The sequence below is a fragment of the Sturnus vulgaris genome, chromosome 1 (genome assembly GCF_052056855.1).
Source record: "Sturnus vulgaris isolate bStuVul1 chromosome 1, bStuVul1.hap1, whole genome shotgun sequence".
Lineage (NCBI taxonomy): Eukaryota > Metazoa > Chordata > Aves > Passeriformes > Sturnidae > Sturnus > Sturnus vulgaris.
Genome location: NC_142243.1, coordinates 155,316,243 through 155,340,288, shown reverse-complemented (window position 1 = coordinate 155,340,288; position 24,046 = coordinate 155,316,243). Strand labels below are relative to the sequence as shown.

The following is a 24,046-nucleotide window of genomic DNA, read 5'->3' as shown; positions in this document are numbered from 1 at the left end:
CCTTATACTTTATTTGAATAAAGGGAGAGGCCATGGGGCATTCCCCTGGAGTCTCTCAAATTTTTGGAGGACAAAGCCTCCCTTTTATCCTAATTTCCCGACCACATTTCCCTCTCTCTTTCCCCATTGAGAGGTACAGAGTTCCCAGAACACCTGATACCTAAGATTCCCCTCTAATGTATAACCTCCCTTTTAATTTTTAATTCTAATGGAATTCATGGTTTCCCCCATTGTTTCTTTCATCTTTCAATATCCAATTTAATTTATCAGCAAACCTACAGTTTGTTTGTAAAAACAAATATCTTTTTTCCATTCATCAATCAGTGGAATCCATTCCATTGTTTCTTTTATCTCTCAGTGCTAGTCTTATCTACCAGCAGACCCACAGCTTGTTTGTAAAGACAAATCCAACATTCCTCTCAGGGAGGGACTGGTGCCAGTTGGAAGGAACAGGAACTGGTGACAGTTGGACAAGCTGAGATGGGAACAGTGGTCAGCCGGGCTATCCCAGGCCGGGGACAGAGGCCGGGACAGCCAGGCCGAGCTGGGTTAGGCCCAATCCCAGGCCCAGCCTCAGGCTCAGTTTAGGCCGCACTGTCCCGTCCCAGTTGCCTGGCAACGGTCGCGGGAGTCACGTGACCGTTCTGGAGCGCTCATGTGGGTCCGTTGGCGGCGGGCGGCGCCGGTTGATGACGTCACGGCGCCGCTGGGCCGTGCGGGAGCGCTGCGGGAATGGAGGAACGGGAGCGGCTGTGCCGGGAGATCCGAGTGCTCCAGGGTGCGGGAATCAGGGGGGGATCGGGGATGGGAGCGGCTGTGCCGGGAGATCCGAGTGCTCTGGGGTGCGGAAATCGAGGGGATCGGGGATAGGAGCGGCTGTGCCGGGAGATCCGAGTGCTCCGGGGTGCGGAAATCGGGGGAATCGGGGATCGGAGCGGCTGTGCCGGGAGATCCGAGTGCTCCAGGGTGCGGGAATCGGGGGAGTCCAGGAATGGGAACGGCTGTGCCGGGAGATTCGAGTGCTCCAGTGTGCGGGAATCGGGGATCGGAGCGGCTGTGCCGGGAGATCCGAGTGCTCCGAGGTGTGAAGGGATCGGCGAGAACACCGGGAAATGAGAGGACACCGAGAGGAACGGGGAAAAAAGGGAATGGGGGACGAGGAAAAGAGGCCGGGGTCGGGAAACAGGGAGTGGCTGCTACGTGGGGAGCTGGGAGGAATGTGAGAGGACCTGGATGAGGGATAAGGGGAGATCTGGGCATCTTGGGGGGGTGCCGCGGTGTTTTAAGGGAATTTTGGGAATCTCTGGTGGGACAGGTTGTGACGGGACCTGGGGAGTCGTTGATGGGGAAGGGACGAGCTGTGGAAGGGATGTTGGATTTTAGAGAAGGATTGGGGGGGAGTGTGAGTGGGACGGGGATGGAGAAAATCCCAGAGTGCTGGCAGAAGGAAGGAAAGGGCAGAAGAGAGGACTCAGGAGTTTTGGGAGAAGAGGGAAGTGATCCAGAGAGTGCTGGGAAAAGATGGAAAGGGAAAGGACCCAGGCCCATGGGGCGCTGGGAGATTTTGGGGTGCCCACACCAGGGAATTCCCATAGTGTTGCTCTCGGCAGGATCTGGGACTCCTGGATTTGGGAGGGGGCTTTTCCCTGTTCCAGAGCCCTGGGCTGTGAACACAGAGGTGGAATGTGTATCCATGTGCCCTTCCCAAGCTCTGGAAAGCACCAGAGCTTATTTTAGTACCAAATCTCTCTATTTTTATCCTTCAAAGTAAATCTTCCTCATTAGTGAGGCCACTACCTCCACTCAGGACTTGGGATTTGCCTCTCCAGGAGCTACTACGTGAGGGAATGATGAGAGGGAGGAAAACAGTCCTTGCTTTTCCATGAGGAATGTGCTGACATGGCTCTGCAGGCAGCTCTGTGACCCCGGTGAAGGAAAAACTCTGCCTGAAATACCAGGCTCCAAATTCCTTCAGGATTCACTCATGAGAAAGGTTTTCTAAACACTGAGGCTGGACAAGGGCAGAAATTCCTGAATGAACAGGGATGTTGGTGGATCAAAGCACCAGGGAGAGTTGATGGCTTCCAGAGGGACACGACAGCAAAGCCTTAGAGTGTCCTTGTTGCTGCTATGAAGGGAAGAAAGGAAGGGAACTTGGGAAGGGTCAAGTTCCAGAAGCAGGTAAGGGAGCTGGGGGGCTCATCCTGGAGAAAAGAAGGCTCAGGGGGAGCCTGACTCCCTAAAATTCCCTGACAGGAGGGTGAAGTCAGGTGGGGTCAGGATCTGCCAGGACACAGGGAATGGCTTCCCACTGGCAGAATGCAGGGATAGATGGGATATTGGGAAGGAATTTTTCCCCGTGAGGGGCTTGGAATGGAATTCCCAGAGAAGCTGTGGCTGCCCCTGGATCCCTGAAAGGGTCCAAGGCCAAATTGAATGGGGCTTGGAGCAACCTGTGGAATCCAGGAATATGGCAGGGAAGTGGAACCAGATGTTCTTGAAAGTCCCTTCCAACTCAAACCATTCCTGGATGCTGCAAGTCCATGACTTTTCCCTCCACCCTGCCTCATCCAAAACCCCAGTGAATATGTCATTCCAGCACAAGGAAAACCAGCTCTGTGTTGCTCTCAGATTCCCATGGCACCAGGGAATTAATGCTCTGTCTTCTCTTCCACAGGTCTCATCAACAGCCACAGGAACATGCATGGGAATGTCCCACGTCCGGCGCCATCGGCTCCTCCGAGGTGGAACAACCCCCGTCAGCCTGGCTACACCAGGAGAGGAGCCTTTTCCACCAGGTACCCTCAGCAGGCTCCCAGGAATTTCCACCCATGCCAGACTCACTCCTGGAGGAAAAAATACTCCCTGGACAATCGGCTGCCGGGATCGGGGTATGACGTTGGAAGTGCTTCCAGCACTTCCTCGCAGGGTTTTGGGAGCCTTGGGGACAGCCAGACTCCTGAGCCACCAGAATCGTCCCCAGAGAGGCACGTGGACTTCACCACGGATGGGAACATCGTTGTGGATATCCAGGTGCCACAAAGGGCTGGCCAGGAAAATGTGGGTCCTTATGGTGATTTTTCCAGGCGGGAAGCATCGGTGGCTCCTTCGGCAGATGGAAATATCCAGAAATCTCTTCTCCAGAAAGAAGAGAAAAGACCTTCCCTATCCATTTCCTTCAGTTCCACCTCAAGGACTGTGTGCCTTCCTGGAAGTGGAGCTGCGAGCTCCTTTTCCGCCTCTGGAAGCAGCAGTGAAAGTGCCGTGGCACTGAAGTCAGAGCCACTAAATCCTTTGGAATTGCCAGGTCAGGAGCCAGCCCAGCACTTGGCACGGATCAAGGCAGAACCACCTTCTCCAGGGCATCCAAGTAGTGAGGAAGTCCAGGATGCTTCCCTACATCCCAAACTCTTTGGGAATACCGAGGTGCTCTCTCAACCTGCTCAGGCTGGGGTGACTCTGGTGAAGAGCAGATTTCCCGTAATTCCCAAAGCTCCTGCTCTCCAAAAAGCTGCCTCAGCACCCATCTCCAGTAAATCTCAGAAATTCAGGAAAAACAACTACACGTGGGTGGCAAACCCTGGGAAAAACTCTCGGATTGTGAAGAGATGGGCGAGCCCTCGAGCCGAAAATTCCAAGAAGAGCATTGCGGGAACGGACAAAGGTGCTAAAATTTCCCCCAAAGTGGATTTGGGAGCAAAGATAAAGAAGTTGGGATTGCAATCCAAGCTGGGGGTTTCTCCCAGTAAATATAAGTGGAAAGCCTCCAGCTTGCAGACTTTGCCTTCCACTTCCAAGTCAGCATTCCAGTGGAGATCTGAGGACCAGAAGCCTCCAGCTCCAAATATCCCTCGAACCACCTCTGTCCCAGCTCCGAGCACGGCGTCCGTTGTTCCCAGTGGGGTGAAATCCTTTGGAGAGGCTGCACTGTCCAGTTACAAAGTGAAGAGTCGGACAAAAATCATCAAGAGGAAAGGGAATGTGGGGTAAGTTGTTGGTTTGGATTTTGTTTCTGTGGATTTCATGTCAAGTTGTGGCTGTGGGAGGAATTCGACTGAGGGTTGTTGTGTGCTGGAGGATTTATGGAGTCGTGGAATGGTTTGGGTTGGAAGACTTTAAAAATCATGGAATTCCATACCCCTGCCGTGGGCAGGGACACCTTCCACTATCCCAGGCTGCTCCAAGCCCTGTCCAACCTGGTCTTGGACACTTCAGGGATGGGGCAGCCACAGCTTCTCTGGGAATTCTATTCCAGGGCCTCACCACCCTTCCAGGGAAGAATTTCTTCCCAATATCCCATCTATCCTGGCCCTCTGGCAGTGGGAAGCCATTCTCTGTGTCCTGGCACTTCATCCCTTGTCCCAAGTCCCTTCCAGCTCTCTTGGAGCCCCTTTAGGCACTGGAAGGGTTTCTAAGTTCTCCCTGGATCCTTCTTTTCTCCAGGCTGGACATTCTCAGCTCTTGCAGCCTGGCTCCAGAGCAGAGGAGCTCCAGTCCTTGGAACGTCTCCCTGGCCTTCTCTGGGTTTTCTCCAGCAGTTCCACATCCTCCTGATGTTGGGTGATCCAGAGGTGGATCCTGTGAATCCCTGTGGTCACCATCACTTCCTCACTCAGCAAAGGAAGCTGTATTTTCCTTGATTTAATTTAAAATGTTTGTAATTGTTGCGTTGATTCCTGCTTCTGTTTCTCAGATCCCTTCAGTGCTTCCCAGCAGGTTTTCCATCCTTGCCCTCCTGCTTTGCCTGGAAAACTATCAGTGGGTGGATTATGCTGGGAAAATAACTCTGGAGCAGCCTGGAGAAGCTGGGAATGTTTGGGACTTTTTGGCAGTTCAGGGAGACCTCCTATACCTTGGTAAATTCCAGCAGAACCAGGAAAGGGATCATCCCCCTGTGCTGGGCAGTGCTGAGGCTCCTCAAATCCTGAGGGGAGGATATTGAGGATCTGGAGCATATCTAGGGTTGGGAATGGAGCTGGGGAAGAGTCTGGAGCACCAGGAGCAGCTGAAGGAGCTGGGAGAGCTCAGCCTGGAGAAAAGGAGGCTCAGAGGAACCTTCTGTCTCCCTAAATTCCCTGACAGGAGGAAGCAGCCTGGAGGGATCAGGATCTCACAGGGAACAAGGGACAGGATATGAAGAAACAGCCTCAAACTGCTCCAGGGGAGGTTTAGTTTTGATATTGGGAAAATTCTTTCCTGTAAAGGGTGGTCAGGCATTGGGAATCCCCATCCCTGGACAGATTTAAGATCCCTGTGGATGTGGAACTTTGGGGGACATGGTCGGTGGTGGCCTTGGCAGTGCTGGGAAATGCTTGGACTTGACAGTCTCAGAGGTCTTTTCCAAGCTAAACAATTCCATGATTCAGTCCCTCACATCTGTTGAGCAGAAGGCAATGAGTAAGTTTGGCTGTCAAACACCTCATTCTCCATCTGTTCCTTGCCAGGAATTCCTCACATTTGCCCGTTTCCTTGGAATTTTCTGTTCCAGAGCTTCTCCTCCCCCTCAGCCAGGAGAGAATCCTGGTGAGATTTGACTCCTCTTGGAGCCCTGGAGAAGGACACCAAGAGTGTTTTTCATCATTTCCCTGCTCCCTCCTAACCGTGTGATGTTCCCTTTCCCAGTTCCCCCACGGATAAGAAGAACATCTCTCCCACCACAGCTCTGAAGAGCCGTTTCCACCTCCGGAGGAGAAATTCCACGCGGGGAAAAGCTTCGGTGACGGCGAAACGCTCCTCGCCCCGGGGCCTGGTGCAGATTTCCAAGCACCGGCTCTGCAGGATGCCGGCTACCAAGACACAGGTGGCCACCAAGGAAGGTAGGAACAGGCATTCCAAGGGTTCACTGACTCGGTGGAGTGATGATTCCAAGGATTCTTGGATTTGGGAATGTGTTGCCGAGTCCTCCTGGAGGTGGTGTTGGTCCTGGAGCAAACACTGAGGAGTTTGACTCCATATCCATGTTGTTCTTTGGCATCACCACACAAGAGCTGTTTCTTGCTTTTTCTAGGGTTTTCCTGGATTTTCGGGGAGGTTTTCCAAGAAGGAAGAGGTTGGAAGAGGCAGGAATACACAATCTCTCACCTGTATCCCAGTGCCAGTTTTGAATCTAATTTGCTTAAAACACCAATAATTAGTGGAATACTGAATCCATCACGTTTGGGGACAGGGAATTTGGATCCCTGTCCTGCTTCTTTGGAGCAGAACTTGTAGCTCAGAGTGGCACCTCCACGAGTCTAGAATGTTGTTGGGATGTTGGCGGCTCCAAGTCTGGTTCTTCTGTTCCATAGGGATATTTTTATGGATAAAAGGCTTTCCCCACCTGGGATTTAGTTGTTTCAGATGGATATGAGGCACATTTTCCCTATGGCCCTGTGAAATTCCCTGTGGGAATTGCTGGAGCTGGGAGAAGGGTTTGGATCATAGCTAGGATTTGTCTCCAGTTATATTTTGAGATTATTTGGTGTTCAAACAGCTCCACTGAGATGCTGTTGAGTTTTCCTGGATGAGGGATTTTGGACAAGGGGTTGGAGTGCCAGGATAACGGGAAATGGTTTCCCACTGCCAGAGGGCAGGGTTAGATGGGAAATTGGGAAGGAATTATTGGGAGGAATTGGGAGAGTGGTGAGGTGCTGGAATGGAATTCCTAGAGAAGCTGTGGCTGTCCCTGGATCCCTGGAAGTGACCATGGCCAGGTGGGATGGGGCTTGGAGCAGCCTGGAATAGTGGAAGGTGTCCCTGCCCATGGTAGGGGTATGGAATTCCATGATCTTTGAGTTCTTCCAATCCAAATCATTCCATGATTCCGTGAAAAGATAGAAAGCTCAGGAGAATTTGAGCAATTTGGGATTGCTACAGAATTTTAACCTCGGAGGGAATTGAGCCAGTGATGATTCCAGGGGTATCAGCTTGTTTGGAATCCCAGTTCCTTGATTGAACGCAATGTTCCCGTACTTAAATCTTGATTTTAACTGGATAGGAATGAGAAAATAAAGCAAAATGTAGTTTTGCTCCAGGCTTTGGGAAGTTGGCAAATAAAGAAGCTTGGAGAATGGAAGGAGAAAAAGGGAATAGGTCTGGAAGTGACCTTGGGAGAGCAGGGAGTTCATTCCTCCCTCCAAAAGTGGATCCAATTATCCAGCCTTTCCTGGCAGATGCTTCTCTGTGTGGCACCTTTTCCTTTGCAGAGAAATTCAGGAGGAGTCCAGATTGCCTTGAAATTCCCTCAGTGAATTTTGGATATGCTCCCTTTGATTAAAATTGACTTTCTGGATTTGAATCCTTTTGTACTTCAAGATTTTTCTTGGAGAGCTTCAAACCCAGGCAGAGGATTTGCAGCTTCATGTGTTGGAATATTCTTAAACTCTGGGTTTGGAAAGCTGTGGAATTATTCCAGAGCTGTTCCTCCGTGTGATCCAGGACTCCTGTATTTTATTTTTCTCCCAGGTTTAGTAGGAAAAGATTATTGGGTGATAGATGAGGCAGGGACATTCCCAAGTCTGGGAGATCCTGGGTGCTCACAGGGATTGGGACAACTCCCACACTCCTTGCATTCCCTCAAAATGTGTAATTATGGATGTGGTGCCAGTGTCTTGTGGTTCCACAGGGAGCTGGGAATAAGTGAAGTTTTGTGGATTCACTGGCTCCCAGGTTATCTAAGAGGTTTTAGGAAGGTTGTTTTGGTTTCTTTTGGGGCAAAGTGTGGATATTAATCCCAGCAAAATATTGTGGATATTAATCACCACAAAGTGATGGAATTTCCAGTCTTTCCATTTCTCCTTGGGCAGGTGTGAGGGAACTAAATGGGGTTACTGGGCTACACTGGGAGCAGAGTGGGGCAGGAATGGAGCAGGGAGGTGGATCCATTTCTGGGATCACACTGGAGGGAAAGACAGAGGGGAGGAATGTTCCCAACTTCCTGCATGGTGACGTGTCTGGAAAAGCTGGATCCGCCCCTTCTGTCCCCATGGATGTGGGGCCTGTGGTGACACAGCCTGGCTGGTTTCCTGTTTGTCCTGTTCCACAGGATTTTGGAATCTGTGACACAGCTCTGTGGGCCATACTCCTGCTTTTCCCAAGTCCTAGTCTCTCTCTTAACTTTCCAATTCCCTTCTTGGACCCAAATGGATCTGTTTGGTCTCATCAGTAGGGAAGCTCTTCCAGCCATTGCTGAGTCTTGAATTTGGGTTGGTGTTGGCCAATGCTATGTCCAGAGGCACTTCCCTCTGTGGGAATTGCTTTTATTTAAGGATCAGAGAGCCAGTGGGAAGTGGCAGATTGGTAGGAATTTTCTTAGGATTATTTGTGCTGTTTCATGAGAGATCCACCTGTAGCTCTTAACAATTAATTCCAAAATACTTGATTAAGTGGAATATTTAATAACAGCTCAGCTATTGGAGTGTGTCCCAAATGGAAGTTTTTTCCAATGGGATGGTGGAGCAGGGAGGAAGTTCCAGTTCAGGCTGCCTCCCTCACCTCTGGGATCCTCGGAGATGTGATGGAAGAGGAATAAAAGGTGGTGGTTGTTTCTCTCCTTATCCAGGGAAAAAGCTGGAGCACCAGCAAGGATCATCAAGGTCTCGGGTCCCACTGTGTTGATTAAAATCATGGAGTGGTTTGGGTGGGAAGAGGCCTTGGAGATCATGGAATTCCAGCCCTGCTATGGGCAGGGACACTTGCCACTCTCCCAGGTTGCTCCAAGCTCTGTCCAACCTGGCCTTGGACACTTCTAGGGATGGGGCAGCCACAGCTTCTCTGGGAATTCCATTCCAGCACCTTCCCGATCTCACAGGGAGGAATTCCTTTCCAAATCCCATTTATCCCTTCTCTCTGGCAGTGGGAAACCATTCCCTGTGTCCTGGCACTTCAGGTCCTTGTCCCAGGTCCCTCTCCAGCTCTCTTGGAGCCCTTTTAGGCCCTGGGAGGGGCTCCAAGCTCTCCCTGGATCCTTCTGTTGTCCTGGACATTCCCAGCTCTTCCAGCCAGTCTAAATACCAAATGAACTTTTTATCCATGTTCTGTCTCATCACCTTGGGAATCCTTTATGTGCTTTCTCCAAACTGAAGATGGAATATTCCCAAAAGTTCAGGGATGGCATCTTTTTCTCACCAGTTTTGAGGGAACATGCCAATTTCTGAGGTTTGACTGATCCAGGTGTGATAACAGTGGGATATTCCTGCTTTTGCCGTCCTAGAAGTCCCATGGCAGAGGATATGGGAATCCCATGCTTTTCCAACAGCTTTTTCCTATCTTTATCTGGGATTTCTTGAAGGATGAGGCTTATTCTCGGCCTAACCTTTTTGACAGACACGTGAGTTCTGGTAGTTGGGAACTTTTCCTCACCATTCCTTGGCTCATCCTGCTTGGGCATCCAAGCTGTCATTTCTTACTCCCAGGACTTTTTCCTTGGAAAAAACTAGGAATAAGTGCTTCAAAGGAAGAATTATTGATTTTTTTCTAATTCATTTTAATATCAGAGATGTGGCAAATGTACGGATGAGGACAATGGGAGTGAAAACTACGTGGTACATGTGGGAAAATTGGAATTTTTGCAGGAGAATCGGGGGCTTTTCCAGGAGAATTGGGGATTTTGGGAAGCACACACAGCCCTGCAGAGGGCACTCGTGCCTCTCCCATCTCCTCAGTCCACCTTTTTCTGGTTATTGATGGCCTAATTTCGTCTTTATGTGAAAGAAAGCAGATCTGGAGTAATTTGCAGCAATAACCTGCTAATGCCGGGCCAGTATCAAAATTCCCATGTTCATTCCCGGTGGCAGATAAAACACTAATATATAATTATCCTTGCAAATTGGATTGTTTTAAATAACCAAAAGGCTACGGCCGGGGAGAAAACCATCCCATTTCCCTGGAGTTCCTATTGCGGGGTAATTGCTGCGTTCAATCAATTTCCTTGGCATTAGAAATTCCATCACAATCAACATTAAGCTTTATTCATTGTGATGGCAAAGAGCCGGATCATTTCTCCTCTTTTCCTTAACTGGCAAAATTAATCAGGGAAAAGATTTTAAACATTTACCCGTGCGAAAGAGGTCAGCTCTGCCACTATATTGCTCAGCAGATAAGGGGGCTAATAAAAAGAAAATTGAATTACTAATGATCGCCAGGAACAGAGTATATAAAACCTGGCAATCGCCCGGTGCAGGAAAAAAAGGGAATCAATTTTCTCCGGACAAGGTGCGCTCGTTTTTTATTTTGGCTCATATTATCAGCAATTTAATTGGAGAGAGCATAAACAGGAGGAAACAGTTAGGGAATAATGAGGCTGGAGGTGTAAAATCCTGCAGGATAGATGCTGGACACAATTTATTTGGCACAACAGATAATCACTTTAATTGAATCCAAAAGTGCAGCGTTCAGCAGCGCCGGCTCCGTGCCTCGCCCGGGGGGATCATGGAATATTACAAAGAGGCTCCTCCGTGTCTTTTCCACCTCTGTAATGTCCCCTTCCAGACAGGACTGCTCTGGGATTGCTTTGGCACGGTCACAGCTGGCTGGAAGCAGGAGATGGAGAAAGCAGGAGGGAGATTCTCCAGGGACTTTTCCTTATTTATGTTGTGTTTGTTCCTTAAATAATTCGGTGCTGGCCAGGTTGGATGGTTCCGTGTGAGACCAGTTGTGTCGTGCTTGAGGTGAACTTGGAATCGTGGAATGGTTTGGGTTGGGAGGGACCTCGAGGATCAACTTATTTTGCTGTGAACTGAGTTCAAAGCCTGGCTCCCTTTTCCTGCTGTGACCTCCAGGTCTGGGTATTAAAGGAACTTCGAAGGAGCTTTTGGATTTTTTCCTGGGAGAAGGTGGGTGGTTCATCCTGGAATTTAGATCCCAGAATGGTTTGGTTTGGAAGGGAACTTGAAGATCATCCAATTCCACCGCCATGCCATAGGCAGGGACACCTTCCACTATCCCAAGTTGCTCCAAGCCCTGTCCAGCCTGGCCTTGGACACTTCCAGGGATCCAGGGGCAGCCACAGCTTCTCTGGAAATTCTATTCCAGTTCCTCAGCACCCTCCCAGGGAAGAATTCCTTTCCAATATCCCACTAAACCTTCCCTCCTTCAGCTTAAGTAGATGGGGGATTGTTGCAATTTCCCATCTGTGGCTGTGCAACTCCATGGCCAGAGGAGGAGTAATTTGAGAGTACATCCTTGTTGGATCCACTACATCTGACCTGCTTCTGTGTTGCTTCCCTTGAAAATACTCCTCTTCCCTGCTTATCTTCCCCTTTCTCCTGCTCCAGACTGAGATAAACCAGTGGTTTGTGTTATCAGCTTCCTGCTTTTCCTGGTGTTGAAACTGCCAAACAGAAGGAATGTTGTTTGTTTTCCCATCTTCCTAAAGAGAAATTCCATAGCGTTCAGAAAACCTGCTTCACTCTGCATCTGCAGAAGCTTTTCCAACTCTTTTCTGCCAGAATCACCCTCAGAAAAAATTCCCTAAATCCTCACTTTTCTCCTCCTTGCTCCACGGGATGTGACATGAGGGGTTGGGATGGGCAAGGAATGTTTGCTTGGAAAAACGCTGGAGGCAAAAGTGGCAGGAGCTGCTTTGCATTACTTGGGCGAGTAAAGGGGGTGTAAATGGTGAGGAGCAAGTTATGGGTGGCATCCGAATGCTCAGCTGCTGATAATTTTATCGACACCGAGTGTTTGGATCCCTCTGGCAGCTTTGAAAATCTCAGCCCTGGAGTTTATACCCTCTCCTATTTTTTTTCTTGATGTTTCCAGCAGGTTGATTCCTGGTGGGATGGCAATTGAGGGAATTTTGAAGGTATTTTCCCTTGTTTTGTGTTTTATTTTATATTTATTTTTCATCTGAGTTGTGTGAGGTTTTGCTGCTCTTCGAGGCGCCGCCTCCGATCGCGTTACGACCGAGTTAAGCTCTTGATCCCTTCCCTCAGGGAAGCCCTTGGATCACACACAGAACTCCTCAGAGTTCATCACATCTTTTTCTTCTCTCCATCATTACTCCCATTTCCCCTAATTTCTTCCAGCTAATCCAAACCTTTCCAAGGTCGCTGCTCTCTGTCGTTCCTCTGTCCCACCTAGGTTTGACCTTGCCCGGAAATCATTCCATTGCCAGCTCTCTCTTCCCCTCTGGCTTGTCCTTGGGAGCCAGGGGTGGAGCGTGGCTGGTGAGGAGGTGGCTCCTCACTCCTTCAGGAATTGGGAAAAGTTCAAATTCTTGGCTCTTTGCCGGCCCCGGTTACGTCAGCGGTCGTAAGTAACGGTTTTGGGTTTCCGCCTTGACTTGGCATTTCCAGGTGACTTGTCCCGAGCTGCAAGAGGAGCTGCAGGCATGGAGCCAGGATTGGGAATTCTCTTTGCAGGGCCCTCTTTTAAAAATAACAGCCTGCTGGGAGCAAGGGGATGGGCCTTGCTCAAGGAAGTGTTCCCGTGTAGATGTTGGATTTGGGATTGGGGAAATCGGTGACAGAGGGAACATCTAGAGGGAAATGAGGATCCTGAAGGTGACAATTCCTGTGTGCCTCTTTCCCTGCGGAATTCGACCTGCACACTCAATTTGTTGTGGAAGCCACATCCCTGGCAATATTCCAGGCCAGGTTGGATGGGACTTGGAGCAGCGTGGTCCAGTGGAATGTGTCCAATGGCAGGGGAGTGGAAGGAGATGACCTTGAAGGTTCCTTCCCACCCAAACCATTCCGTGTTTTAATGAAAGTCATCTCTCAATTCCTATTTTAGGTAGTTTTACCTCAGTATTTTTACTTCAGTCCCTAATTTAGAGCCTCTCCTGTGCAGCTCCAGCTCTGTTGGATTGGGAAATTCCATTGGTAGCCAGCAGCTCTTTGGGGAATAGTCTATTTATACACTAATAGCAAAAGTACTTGGCTTTGGGCATGGATGAGATCCTTCCATTGGCTCTGACCCTTGATATTTCCAAGTCTGTGGGGGGCTTTGTGTAAGACTCCAAACCTTTCAGGGATGGCATGGTGTGGAACTAAAATAGACAGGGAAGAGAGGGGAAAAGAAAATGGGAAACAAAGCAGTAGGTGCTGAAAGTCTCATTTGGCCTCCTGGGGCTTGCCTGGCTTAAATATTTCCAGGGATGGAGCATCCACAAATTCTCTGGGCAACCAGGACCTCACCACCCTCACAGGGAAGAATTTCTACCCAATATCCCACCTGAACCTACTCTTAGTTTGAAACAAATCCCCCTTATCCTGTCACTCCATGCTCTTGGAAACAGATATTTATTTGTCCGTGGTATGCTTTGGCTTGGAAGGGACCTTTAGGAGTCTCCTAATCCAACCAAAAATGAAGCTTTTAAACCAGTTTTGGACCTGCTGCTTGGAATTGGGCAGAATTTCAGGGCTGATCCCTCTTACCCCTCTGCTTGTCTTTCCTTGGGTTTCAAAATAAATATAAGGGAAATAAAAGTGGGTGTTTAATGCACTTAAAAAAAAAAAACACGACTGAAAAGTGACAATGAGTCCCTTTTCCCTGTTTTTATATCCTTCCTTTTGCTATTTTCTCCCACTTAATAAACTGTCTGATGGTATTCCCAGCACGATCACGGTTGGAATTACTGATGCCAGCGTGGATGATCTGAGTATCCTCCACTGCTCTGTCAGGATTCCCAAAATCCCGCCCTGGCAGATGCTCAATTTCCCGTAAAACCTGTGTAGGTTTCTCTGTTCTGCTTTCTACTTTCAGTTCTTTCTCAAATCCCGGTTTACAGTCTTATTTTTAATTTTTTTTTCATGAAAATCTTCTCATTTGATTTTTCCCTGTAATGACTCGGAAGTGTTGTAGGGAAATTCCTCTCCCTGGCTGCTGAGCCGAGTTAAGCCATTCATTCCAGGACTTGCTGGATTGCTCTGAGTGCTCTACAAAGCACTGGAAATGAGTAAAATCCCTTGGAATATGGAACAGATGCCAGAGTGCACCTGGAATAAGGGATTCGTGCACGCGGCAGCATCTCCCGAGTCCTACAAAACTTTGCTGTTCCAGCAGCTTTGCCAGAGTTTCTGCTTCAGCCTGAGGGATGGGGAAATGCCTTGATTTCACTTGTCAACGGGAATTTTGCTGTCATCCCTCAGGAAATTTGAGTTCAAGGAACATTTCCTCCTCCCCTGTGCCTCTGGATAATCCCCACGCCTGCGGTTTTTGGGGGGCTGTTTCTATTTTGGATTGTTGGGAGTGGTGTCAGGTGGAGATTTTGTGTGGATGTGTGAATGGGATCGGCTCCAAAGCTGATCCCATGTGTTATCAGCCCTTAAGCTGCCCTCGGGGGCTCTCCATTGGAAAAGGGCACGGGAATTCTTGGAGATTTAGTGTGGGCTGTAAACTCCAGTGCTGGTTGCGATGGGAAACTCCGTGTTGTTCCTCACGGCACCAGCAAATATCCTGGGACATCTTGTCCTTGGATAGGGCAGAGAGAGCCCAGGGAAGGGTGAGTGGATGGGATGTGCCATCAAACTTCGTTTGTTTTTTTTTTTTTTTTTTTCCCATGGAATCACAGAATGGTTTGAGAAGGGTCTTAAATATCATTCAGTTCCAATCCCCTGCTATAGGCAGAGACGTCTTCCTCTATCCTAGGTTGCTCCAAGCCCTGTCCAGCATGGCCTTGGACATTTCCAGGAATGGGGCAGCCAAAGCTATTATGGGAATTCCATTCCAGCCCCTTACCACCTTCACGGGGAAGAATTTCTTCCCAATATCCCAACTGTCCCTTCCCTCTGGCAGTGGGAAGCCATTCCCTGTGTCCTGGCACTTCATCCCTCATCCCAAGTCCCTCTCCAGCTCTCCTGGAGCCCCTTTAGGCCCTGGAAGGGGCTCCAAAGTCTTCCCGGAGCCTTTTTTTCTCCAGTTTGCACATTCCCAGAGCTCCCAGCCTGGCTCCAGAGCAGAGAGGCTCCAGCTCTTGGAGCATCTCCGTGGCCTTGTCTGGATTTTCTCCAGCAGTTCCACGTCCTCCTGATGTTGGATCTCAGAGCTGGATGCAGAATTCGGGTGGGATCTCACCTGAGTGGGGCAAAGGGGCAGAATTACTGGAATTCCCCCTCTCCTGCTGCCCACACTGTGGGATGAGCCCTGGATATGGGGGATTTCCTGGATGTGAGCACACACGGATGAGGCATGTCCATTTTTTCATCCAGCAACACCTTCAAGTCCTTCTCCTTAGAGCTGCTCCCAATCCATTCTTTATCCAGCTTTGGGATGGCAAAATGTGCTTGAATCTCAGGGCTCCAATGGATCAGTGTCAAATGCTCATTCTGGGATTAAAAAAAGCAGGGAATTCTTTCCTTTTGAAGAAGAGCCCAACCTGCCACCCAAATAATGTTCATTCCTGGCTGGGTCGAGGTGTTTGCAGTGATTGGTGACCTTAATTTAGCGGCGATGACTTCCAAATGCTTTCCCTGTTATCAGGAATCCAGGAGTGGAGCCATCCCTTATCAGGAAGCAAATCAAAAGGGAATTTGATGGGGTGAAACGAGTCCATCAGAGATCCCGCTCTGTTTTTAAAACAAGATTTACTCTGCTCTCTCCACATTAACTGGGGCATTTTACGGTGCTCCCTTTTCCGTGAGCTTCCGTGATCCATCATTTTCCAGCTCGCCTGCCGGAGTGGCTGTTAGATTTTACTACAGCAAACACTGTAAAAGGGCATTAGAGCAGTTAAATCTGGAGTCTTGCTTCCATAAGGAAAAAGAAAATGCTGAATTAGGCACCAGAAAAGGCAACCACAGCGATACTTTAATCTTGCATAAATTATCAGAAGAGTCAGAGGTGAGTGATTTTATGTATTGTTAGAGCTCTGCTAATTAATTATTCTGGAATAATTGATGTTTAGAAGCACCAAAGTTGGGTCCTTTCCTGCCTTAATGGACTTTCAATATGGCAGCTGGATTTTTATTTCTTTCTTAATTTTAACCCTCCCTTCCATGGGGTTAATGAAATTGCTTTCCTAAATATAAAGAGTCTAAATAATAATTAATCAAGGAAATATCACTCCACAAATTGTGGGTCTAAGTCAGTGGTGGTTTTGGAGACATTCCTGACATCCAGGGGAAGTTGAGTCCTAGAGTGGGAATATTTGAAGGATGAAATGCCCTGAAGAAATGGATAAATGTAGATAAGCTGAAGAAAGGAAGGATTAGATTGGATATTGGGAAAGAATCCTTCCCTGTGAGGGTGGTGAGGAACTGGAATGGAATTCCCAGAGAAGCTGTGGCTGCCTGTAAGTGTCCAAGGCCAGGTTGGATTTGCTTGGAGCAACGTGGGATAGTGGAAGGTGTCCTTGTCCATGACATGAGGATGGAACTGGATGGTCCTTTCCAGCCCAAACCATTCCATGATTCCCTTTGATAGGAAACGATGGCCTTCCTCGGATTGCTGGAGTTGTATAAACCTCATCAATTTCTTCATCTCTTTCTGGAGAGTTTGGATTCATTGTTTCCAAAGGATTTTAGATCCCAGTAAACCCATAGCCCTGAAGTGGGGCTTAGGAATCACAGAATTCCAGCTGGTATTAAACTTTGTGGCACTGGTGGGGCCATGCTGGTAACCAGTGGCTGCTTTAGGCTATCCCAGTTGGAGAAGGATACAAAGAGATGATTCCAGTGGATCTTGGGATTACCTCTGGAATGTGACAAGGGGTGGAGTGACAAGACAAGGGGGAATGGTTTTCCACTGCCAGAGGGCAGGGTTAGATGGGATATTGGGAAGAAATTCTTCCCTGGGAGGGTGGTGGGGGACTGGAGTGGAATTCCCAGAGAAGCTGTGGCTGTCCCTGAATGTCTGGAAGTGTCCAAGATCAGGTTGGACAGAGCTTGGAGCAACCTGAGATAATGGAAGGTGTCCCTGCCCATGGCAGAGAGTTGGAATGGGATGATCTTTAAGGTCCTTTCCAACCCAAACCATTCTAAGATTTCATGATCACAATCCCAGAGGGGATCCTGCCCCTTCCTGCTGCCTCTGGACATGGAGGAATCAGCCATAAAATCCACTCAGGCAGATTGGACATTGCAGTTTCTTTCCAGAGCTTGGGAATCATCTGCATGATTGGATTTTGTAGCACAGCCATCCCCTCCCCAGTTTTTTGGGATCAAGGAAAACGGGGCCTACAAAGGACAGGTGAGGACAGGGCACAAAGTGAACAAACACTTGTCAAGCCAGAGGGGTTTAGGAAAACCAGGACATACAATGCTGGTAAAGTGATCCCTGCTCCTGAGCAATTCCAGCCCCCGGAGCGGGGGGGATGCCCAGCCCCAGCGACTCTCCCACTGTCACCACTCTCCTTGTGGGGCTGGGCAGGGCGTGGGTGACAGACATTCCATGGCCTGGACACAACGTGGGGAAAGCAGCTTTGTGGAAAAGCATCCTAAACTTGATATCCTTGTTTATCTCTTCCCAGGCATTGCCTGGCCCCTCGAGATAAACAGGTGCCAGTGCTTGCGATTCCCAACAGCCGCTCCGCTGCAGAATAATTCCAAAAGGAGGTTGTGTTCATGTGAGGAGTTATTCCTGCCTCCCTTCAGGGCTGGAGCATCCCTGTGGCAAATGGGCTGGGAGTTGACACAGCCCCAGGACCTGGAGTTGCTCCAGCCTGGCCTTGGACACTTCCAGGGATGGGGCAGCCACACCTTCTCTGGGAATCCTGTGCTAGGGCCTCATCACCCTCACAGGGAAGGATTTCTTCCCAAAATCCCAGCTAATGCTGCCTTCTGACAGTGGGAAGCCATTCCCTTTGTCCTGGCATTCTGTCCTTTATGCAAAGTTCCTCTCCAGCTTTCTTGGAGTCCCTTTAGGCACTGGAAGGGCCTCTGAGGTCTCCCCAGAGTCTTCACTTTTCTCCCAGCCTGTCTCCAGCCCCTGGAGCATCTCCTTGGCTTCATTTGCTTCTCTCACTTTCTGTAAACATCCAAGACATTCCAGCCCCTTGGACTCATGAATAACTTAGACCCAGGATCCCATGCGTGGATTCTTTTCCTTTATTTCCCTTTTCCCCCTCTCTCACTGCCTAGTGGGATCCCTGCTCCTTCTCCCTGCTCCAGCCCAGCACTCACGTGCCTTGGCTTAGCACAGGGAATCCTCAGCTCCTCTCCTGGGTGCTCCCAGCATTGCTGTCATTCCCTGAGGGAACACTGTTCCCCCCCTCCAGGGCTGTTTAGTGTCTCGACTTAGAGACATTCCTGAATGGAACGTCCTTAATTCCCACACAGATGCTGTGGGAACAGCATCAAGCCCTGCAATAAAATGTAGTGAAGAATTCCAGAGTGAAATCGAGATGGGAAACCTCTGCTGCTGCCAGGCTGGAAATCTCCAGCCTGGGGTTTCCCTGGGCTTTTTAATGGAAACAGGAGCTTGTTTTATGTTGGCTCATGTCATGGGCCCTGAAACGAAGCTGGGATCAGTTCTGGAATTCTGGGATCATTTCTGGCCCCTCATAACAAGAAAGACATTGTTCCTGGGAAGGTAACAGAGCTTGGGAAGGGACTGGAGCAACGAGGAGGAGCTGAGGGAGCTGGGAAAGGGGCTCAGCCTGGAGAAAAGGCGGTTCAGAGGGACCTTTTCACTCTCCACAACTCCCTGAGGATGGAATTAGGTGGCAGTCAAGCTCTGCTTCCAGGGAATAAGGGACAGGACGAGAGGAAACAGCCTCAAGTTGTGCCAGGTGAAATTTAATTTGGATATTGGGAAAATGTTTTTCATGGAAAGGGTTGTAAAGCATTGGAATGGGCTGCTTGTGGGAGCAGGGGACTCACATCCTTGGAAGTGTCCAAAAACTGTGTGGATGTGTGGATTTAGCACTTGAGGACAGGGATTACTGGTGGACATGGTGATGGTGCTGAGCTGAGGTTTGGACATGAAGATCTTGGAGCTCTTTTCCAGCTTGCCTGACAGCAATGGTTGGGAATTTGGACATGGAATTTGATTTCTTTTTTGGAGTATCCCAGAATCACAGAATGGTGTGAACTGGGAGGGACCTTGAAGACGATCCAATCCAACCCCCTGCCGTGACCAGGGACACCTTCCCCCATCCCAGGATGCTCCAAGCCCCATCCAGCCTGGCCTTGGACACTTCCAGGGATGAGGCAGCCACAGCTTCTCTGGGAATTCCATCCCAGCTCATCGCCACCCTCTTAGGGAATAATTCCTTCACAATATCCCATCTATCCCAGCCTTGTGGCAGTGGGAAGCCATTCCCTGTGTCCTATCCCTCCACTCCTTACCAAAAGTCCCTCTCCAGCTTTCTTGGAGCCCCTTTAGGCACTGGAAGGAGTAATTCAGATTTATTCCTGGTTTTTTTGGGTTTTTTTTATGTCATTCCTTAACATGTTCCCAGGTTTTTCTGAATTTCTGGTAACATGTGGTAGGAAACGTCAATTCAATTTTTCTTTTTTCTGTGTTATTCCATCCCCCCACAATTCCCAGCCAGTTTTCCCTTTCAACTGAAAGGACATTTTCCTCTTTGTTGCATTTCCATTAATAAATTCTCACCAAGGATCCACTTCCCATTTTGTGTCAGTCACTGCTGGTTCCATAGGGCTCATTCTGTTGGAAAAGACTTTTCCTTTCCCATACCATCCTCTTAAAACCCAATCCTGAACATCACAGTGGCCACTTTGGGTGTGCTGACTCTTCCTTTGTCCTGTCCTCTCTTCCCAGGGATCTTAGTGCACATTCCAGGCTGCCTCATTCCCTAATGCTTTGCTTTTCCTCCTTTAAATATTCATAGGAGCAGAGTGGCCAGGCTACTTAAGGGAGCAGCATTATCCTTGGAAATCAAAGCAGGAGTGCCCTTGTTGTCAAAGTTGTTGAAAACTTTTCCCAAATCTTGAAGCCTTTAGGGTTGAGATATTTTCCCAATTTTTAAGTTTAAATGAATTCTGCAGTTGCAGATGTGCTGTGTTAGGAGAAGGAGAAATTCCATAAACTTCCAGTTTCTCACTAGATGAGGATGTTTTATCCTATGAAAAGGATCACTGACATTCCTGGGGGATTTTTTTTGTGTGTGGCTTTTCCTGTAAAACCTGGATAAGAAGTACTCAGAAGGAATTTAGAATCACAGAGTCATGAAATGGTTTGGATTGGAAAGGATCTTAAAGATCATGGAATTCTAACCCCTGCCATGGACAGGGACACCTTCCACTATCCCAGGTTGCTCTGAGCCCCATCCAGCCTGGAATTTGGGCTCGAGTCAGGATTTGCAGCTCCAGATGCTCTTGGATATCCCGTGGATTATTGAAGAGTAAAATAAAGGAATGTCAGAAATTTCTCAGGGAATGGTTTTTCCCTTCCAGCTCTGCCAACCAGTCAGCTCCCAGTTCATTCAGGTCACTGGTGGGATAAGAGCTGGAAGTCTGATTCTCCTGCTGTTTCAATATTCCATATATTTAGGAGATGGTTCCTGACACATGGCCTGGAGAGAATAATTGGATGTGGCAGCTGAGTGAAAAAGGCTGGATGGGATTTTTCCTTCCAGTGCATGCAGATGGATGAAGTTCAGGATTATTTGTTTTATTTTTATTTATGGAAAACAAAAGGGAAACAAAACAAATTCCCGCAAAACCACCAACAAAACCTTTTATGTTCAAATCAACTGGGATCAAATGGGGATTCAGCCAAGACAGTGGGAAACAGGAGGGATTTCTTTTCCCAGTTCTGGAATTTCTAGTGGCCTAAAAAGATGTTTAGCATTTGGAAATACTCTTAAATTGGAATACCAGCAATCCCTGGAATATCTGGGGAATGTCCTTCAAATCCATTTGGAGTTGATTAAAACCAAATTGTCTTTACTGTTGCTGGACCTCCATAACCTTGGGATAAAGGATTTTACTGCTATTCCTGGGTTTTCCTGCCATGAAGACTGGAGCAGATGTGGGAAAAAGAGATGTGTGAGATCTGGGGAAAAAAACCTCAGGCAGATCCCAGCACTGTGGGGTCTGGGCAAGAATCTCATCCATTGGGCAGGAATTCTTCCCTGTGAGGGTGGGCAGGTCCTGGCTCATGTTTCACAGAGAAGCTGTGGTTGTCCCATTTCTGGAAGCATTCCAGGACAGGTTGAATGGGTCTTGGAGAAATCTGGGATAGTGGAAGGTGTCCCTGACCACGTCAATGGATGAGCTTTAAGGTCCCTTCCAAAGCATTCCAGGATTCTGTTTCCTGTGCTCTCACTCCTTCCTGAGTGTGGCTGATGATCCTGTAGGTCCCCATTCCTGTAGGATCAGAGCAGTGTTGGGGAGATCAAGCAAAAGAGAATGGGGAGAAAATCAAAAGGATTTGGAGATAGCAGAGGGAAGTGGATGAGAGCCAAAGAAATCATGGAATCATTGAGGTTGGAAAAGGCCTCTAAGATCATTGAGCCCAGCCATTAATCCAGCACCAGTCCATGTTCCCAAGTTCCACATCCACACATATTTTGAACCCTTCCAGCGATTGCTATTCCACCACTGCCCTGGGAATGCCATGCCAGGGCTTGTCACCTCTTTCCATGGAGAAATTTTCCCCTGATATCCAAGCTGGACCTCCCTTGGTGCAACTTGAGGCTGTTCCTTCTCATCCTTGTTCCTTGGGAGCAGATGCTGACTCCCAGCTGGCTTCACCCTCCTGCCAGGGAATTGCAGAGTGAGAAGGTCCTTCCAGAGCCTCATTTTCTCCAGGCTGAGCCTCTTTCCCAGCTCCCTCCACCCCTCCTGGTGCTCCAGACCCTCCCCAACTCCATTCCCTTCTCTTGGACTCACTGACCTTAGAGGTCTTTTCCAACCTTACCAATTCCATGAAAAGGAGGGACTCAGGATCAGTGCTTGGAAGAGCTGGATGAGTGAGAAAGATGCTGAGGATATTTTGTGAGCAGGTTTTTTAAGGAGTGAGAGGAAACCTGGAGTTTCCAGCCTTCTCCCTCAGGAGTGATGGAGGGATCCAGGTAGAAGGGAAAAGCATCAAAGCCTGGCTTGTTTTTCCTCCCCTCCAGTTTCCTCTGAGTTTGGAAAGTTTATTTCCGAGGGAGAAGAGCGGAGCAGCTTTTTTCCAGCCTGGAGTGGTGTTAATAGGTTTTTGTTTGAAATATTTACGGGATGGGAACATCAGGGATGAACTGCTCTCCCTCTAAGTGGCCTTGACAGGTGACATTCCCTGGCAGCTCCAAGTCCCCACGGTGCAATCCAGTGGATTTGAGAAGTGCTGACTCTCCAAATAAACTGGGTTTATGGATTGGCCTCAGTCTTGTCCTAAATCTTGTTTTCTTCTGGATTTCATGGGAATGTTTCGTGTGGACTGGTCGTGGTTTGGGATCTTTGGAAGTTTTCGTGTTCAGGTTGATTTGTCTAAAATATGGTGCTAAAATCAGAATTTAGGGAAAGGTTTCAATCAGGGAAGTAAAATCTGAGGATTGGTGGGATCTCATTATCCCAGCATGAGAAGAAGGTGTGGTTTTAGGGATTGGAATGTGTTTGGAATGTGTGGTGGCCCTGGAAACAGCTGGGAAGTACCAGAGGACCACAGTGAGCCAGAGCTGCATCTGTGATAGCAAATCTGCACCTGGAAATGTGGGAATCTCTTAGAAAAGGGTGTTAAAGGAATCTGCTCTATAATTTATCTTTTTGGCCTTTTCCAGGCCAGCTTGGACAGGACTTGAAGCAACCTGGGATAGTGGAAGGTGTCCATGCCCATAGCAGAGGACTTGGAATGTGATGGTCTTGGGGCTGCTTTCCAGCCCAAAACCATTCCATGATTCTGTGAATTTTTAATTTTTTTTTTTTCCTGTGGAACATTTTTGTCCTGGAGTCTCCAAAGGAAGTGTTTCCCTTCTGCAGAGGAAGTGTGTCCCTTCTCCCAGAAATCTGAAAATTGAGGGGCTGGGGTGGAGGGATCCTTGAAGCAAACTTCCCTGCCTGTCCACTGGGATATTTCTTTCCTGTGCTCTTGTGCTGCCCGTGTTGTTTCCAGCCCTGGGAAGCTGCTGTGTGTATCCAGCACGTTCCTCTGGAATGTGGTAACCCCATTCCTTGGGAATACAATTTGAGCTATGACATAATCCCTGGAGCAAGTGAGGAGCCATTAGCAGCTTCTTCCTTACGGCAGTTGGTGGAGCGGAGCTGTGCCTTGAGATTCTGCTCATTCCTGGGTATTTTCTCAGGCTCCAAACTCTGACAGGTGGCACCCGGGAATGACTGGGCAGGGAATTCTGTTTTAAATCATTCAGCACCTCGAAATGGCTTCCCCTGTTTGTCTGAATTATAGTGTTGACCTCCAGTATTCCTTAGGAATATGCCCTTAATCGGCTCGGTGCAATGAGAGAATCCCATCCCAGAGCGTGACGTTACGGGTATCCCATCTGCTATCCAAAGGATCCCATCTTGGGAAAGGGAAAACTGGGATAAATGAGAAGGAAAAGGAGCTTGAGGCGGTCCCAGCTTGGATTACAGCTAGGTCACAAGTGCTGGAAAATATTTACAGAGGAGATCCAGGACCATGTGGATGTGCTGCATGGATTCAGCACATTCCAGGGCCCATTTCCCAAGTTGACACATCCTACAGTCCTTCAAATTTGTTGGGATGTGGATGTGATCCATGGGTGACCATCTCTTCTCTCTGCCCAGCTTTCCCTTTGAAAATTTGGGGTAAAAATTAAATAATTAGGGGTGTTAGCGAGGGATCCTGGAGTACTTTATGCGAAGAGCTGCTGGTGTGGGAGTGGGAAAAAAGGACTGGAAGGAGCAATGCTGGCATTCCCCTTTTTAACTGGGAATTAGGGAGTTGTTAGATTGATGTGGCCCAAATGTTGCTTTTCCCAGCTGTCCCTGCTGCCAGCCAGTCTCTTTCCTGAGATTTTCACCAAATTTCCATGTCTGGAGGCAAATACATATTTGAATCCCATAGGAATCTCTGCTCAGTCCTTCATCATCCCATCCTTGGGGGATTTTTGGTTACTTCTTCCACAGCTCCAGAGAAAGGGACAAGATGAGGTGATGGTTTGGAAATTTATCCCTAAAATTCTTGGATGTTGAGTCCTGAGAGAATGGGAATTGCATGTGGGAAGTAAAAAGCGAGAGAGAAAAATGAGATATCC

The 24,046-nt window shown here is 48.6% G+C and overlaps 1 protein-coding gene across 1 annotated transcript in view; it reads left to right on the top strand.

Annotated features, from left to right (window-relative positions):
• The first annotated feature begins 697 nt into the window (after window positions 1-697).
• ZC3H3 (zinc finger CCCH-type containing 3) overlaps window positions 698-24,046 on the top strand; it is a 121,979-nt gene continuing 98,630 nt past the window's right edge. The window contains exons 1-3 of the mRNA XM_088164279.1: window positions 698-778; window positions 2,678-3,986; window positions 5,623-5,816. Coding sequence (XP_088020405.1) covers window positions 733-778; window positions 2,678-3,986; window positions 5,623-5,816 — 1,549 coding nt within the window. The 5' untranslated portion in view covers window positions 698-732. The remainder of the gene's footprint in view (window positions 779-2,677; window positions 3,987-5,622; window positions 5,817-24,046) is intronic.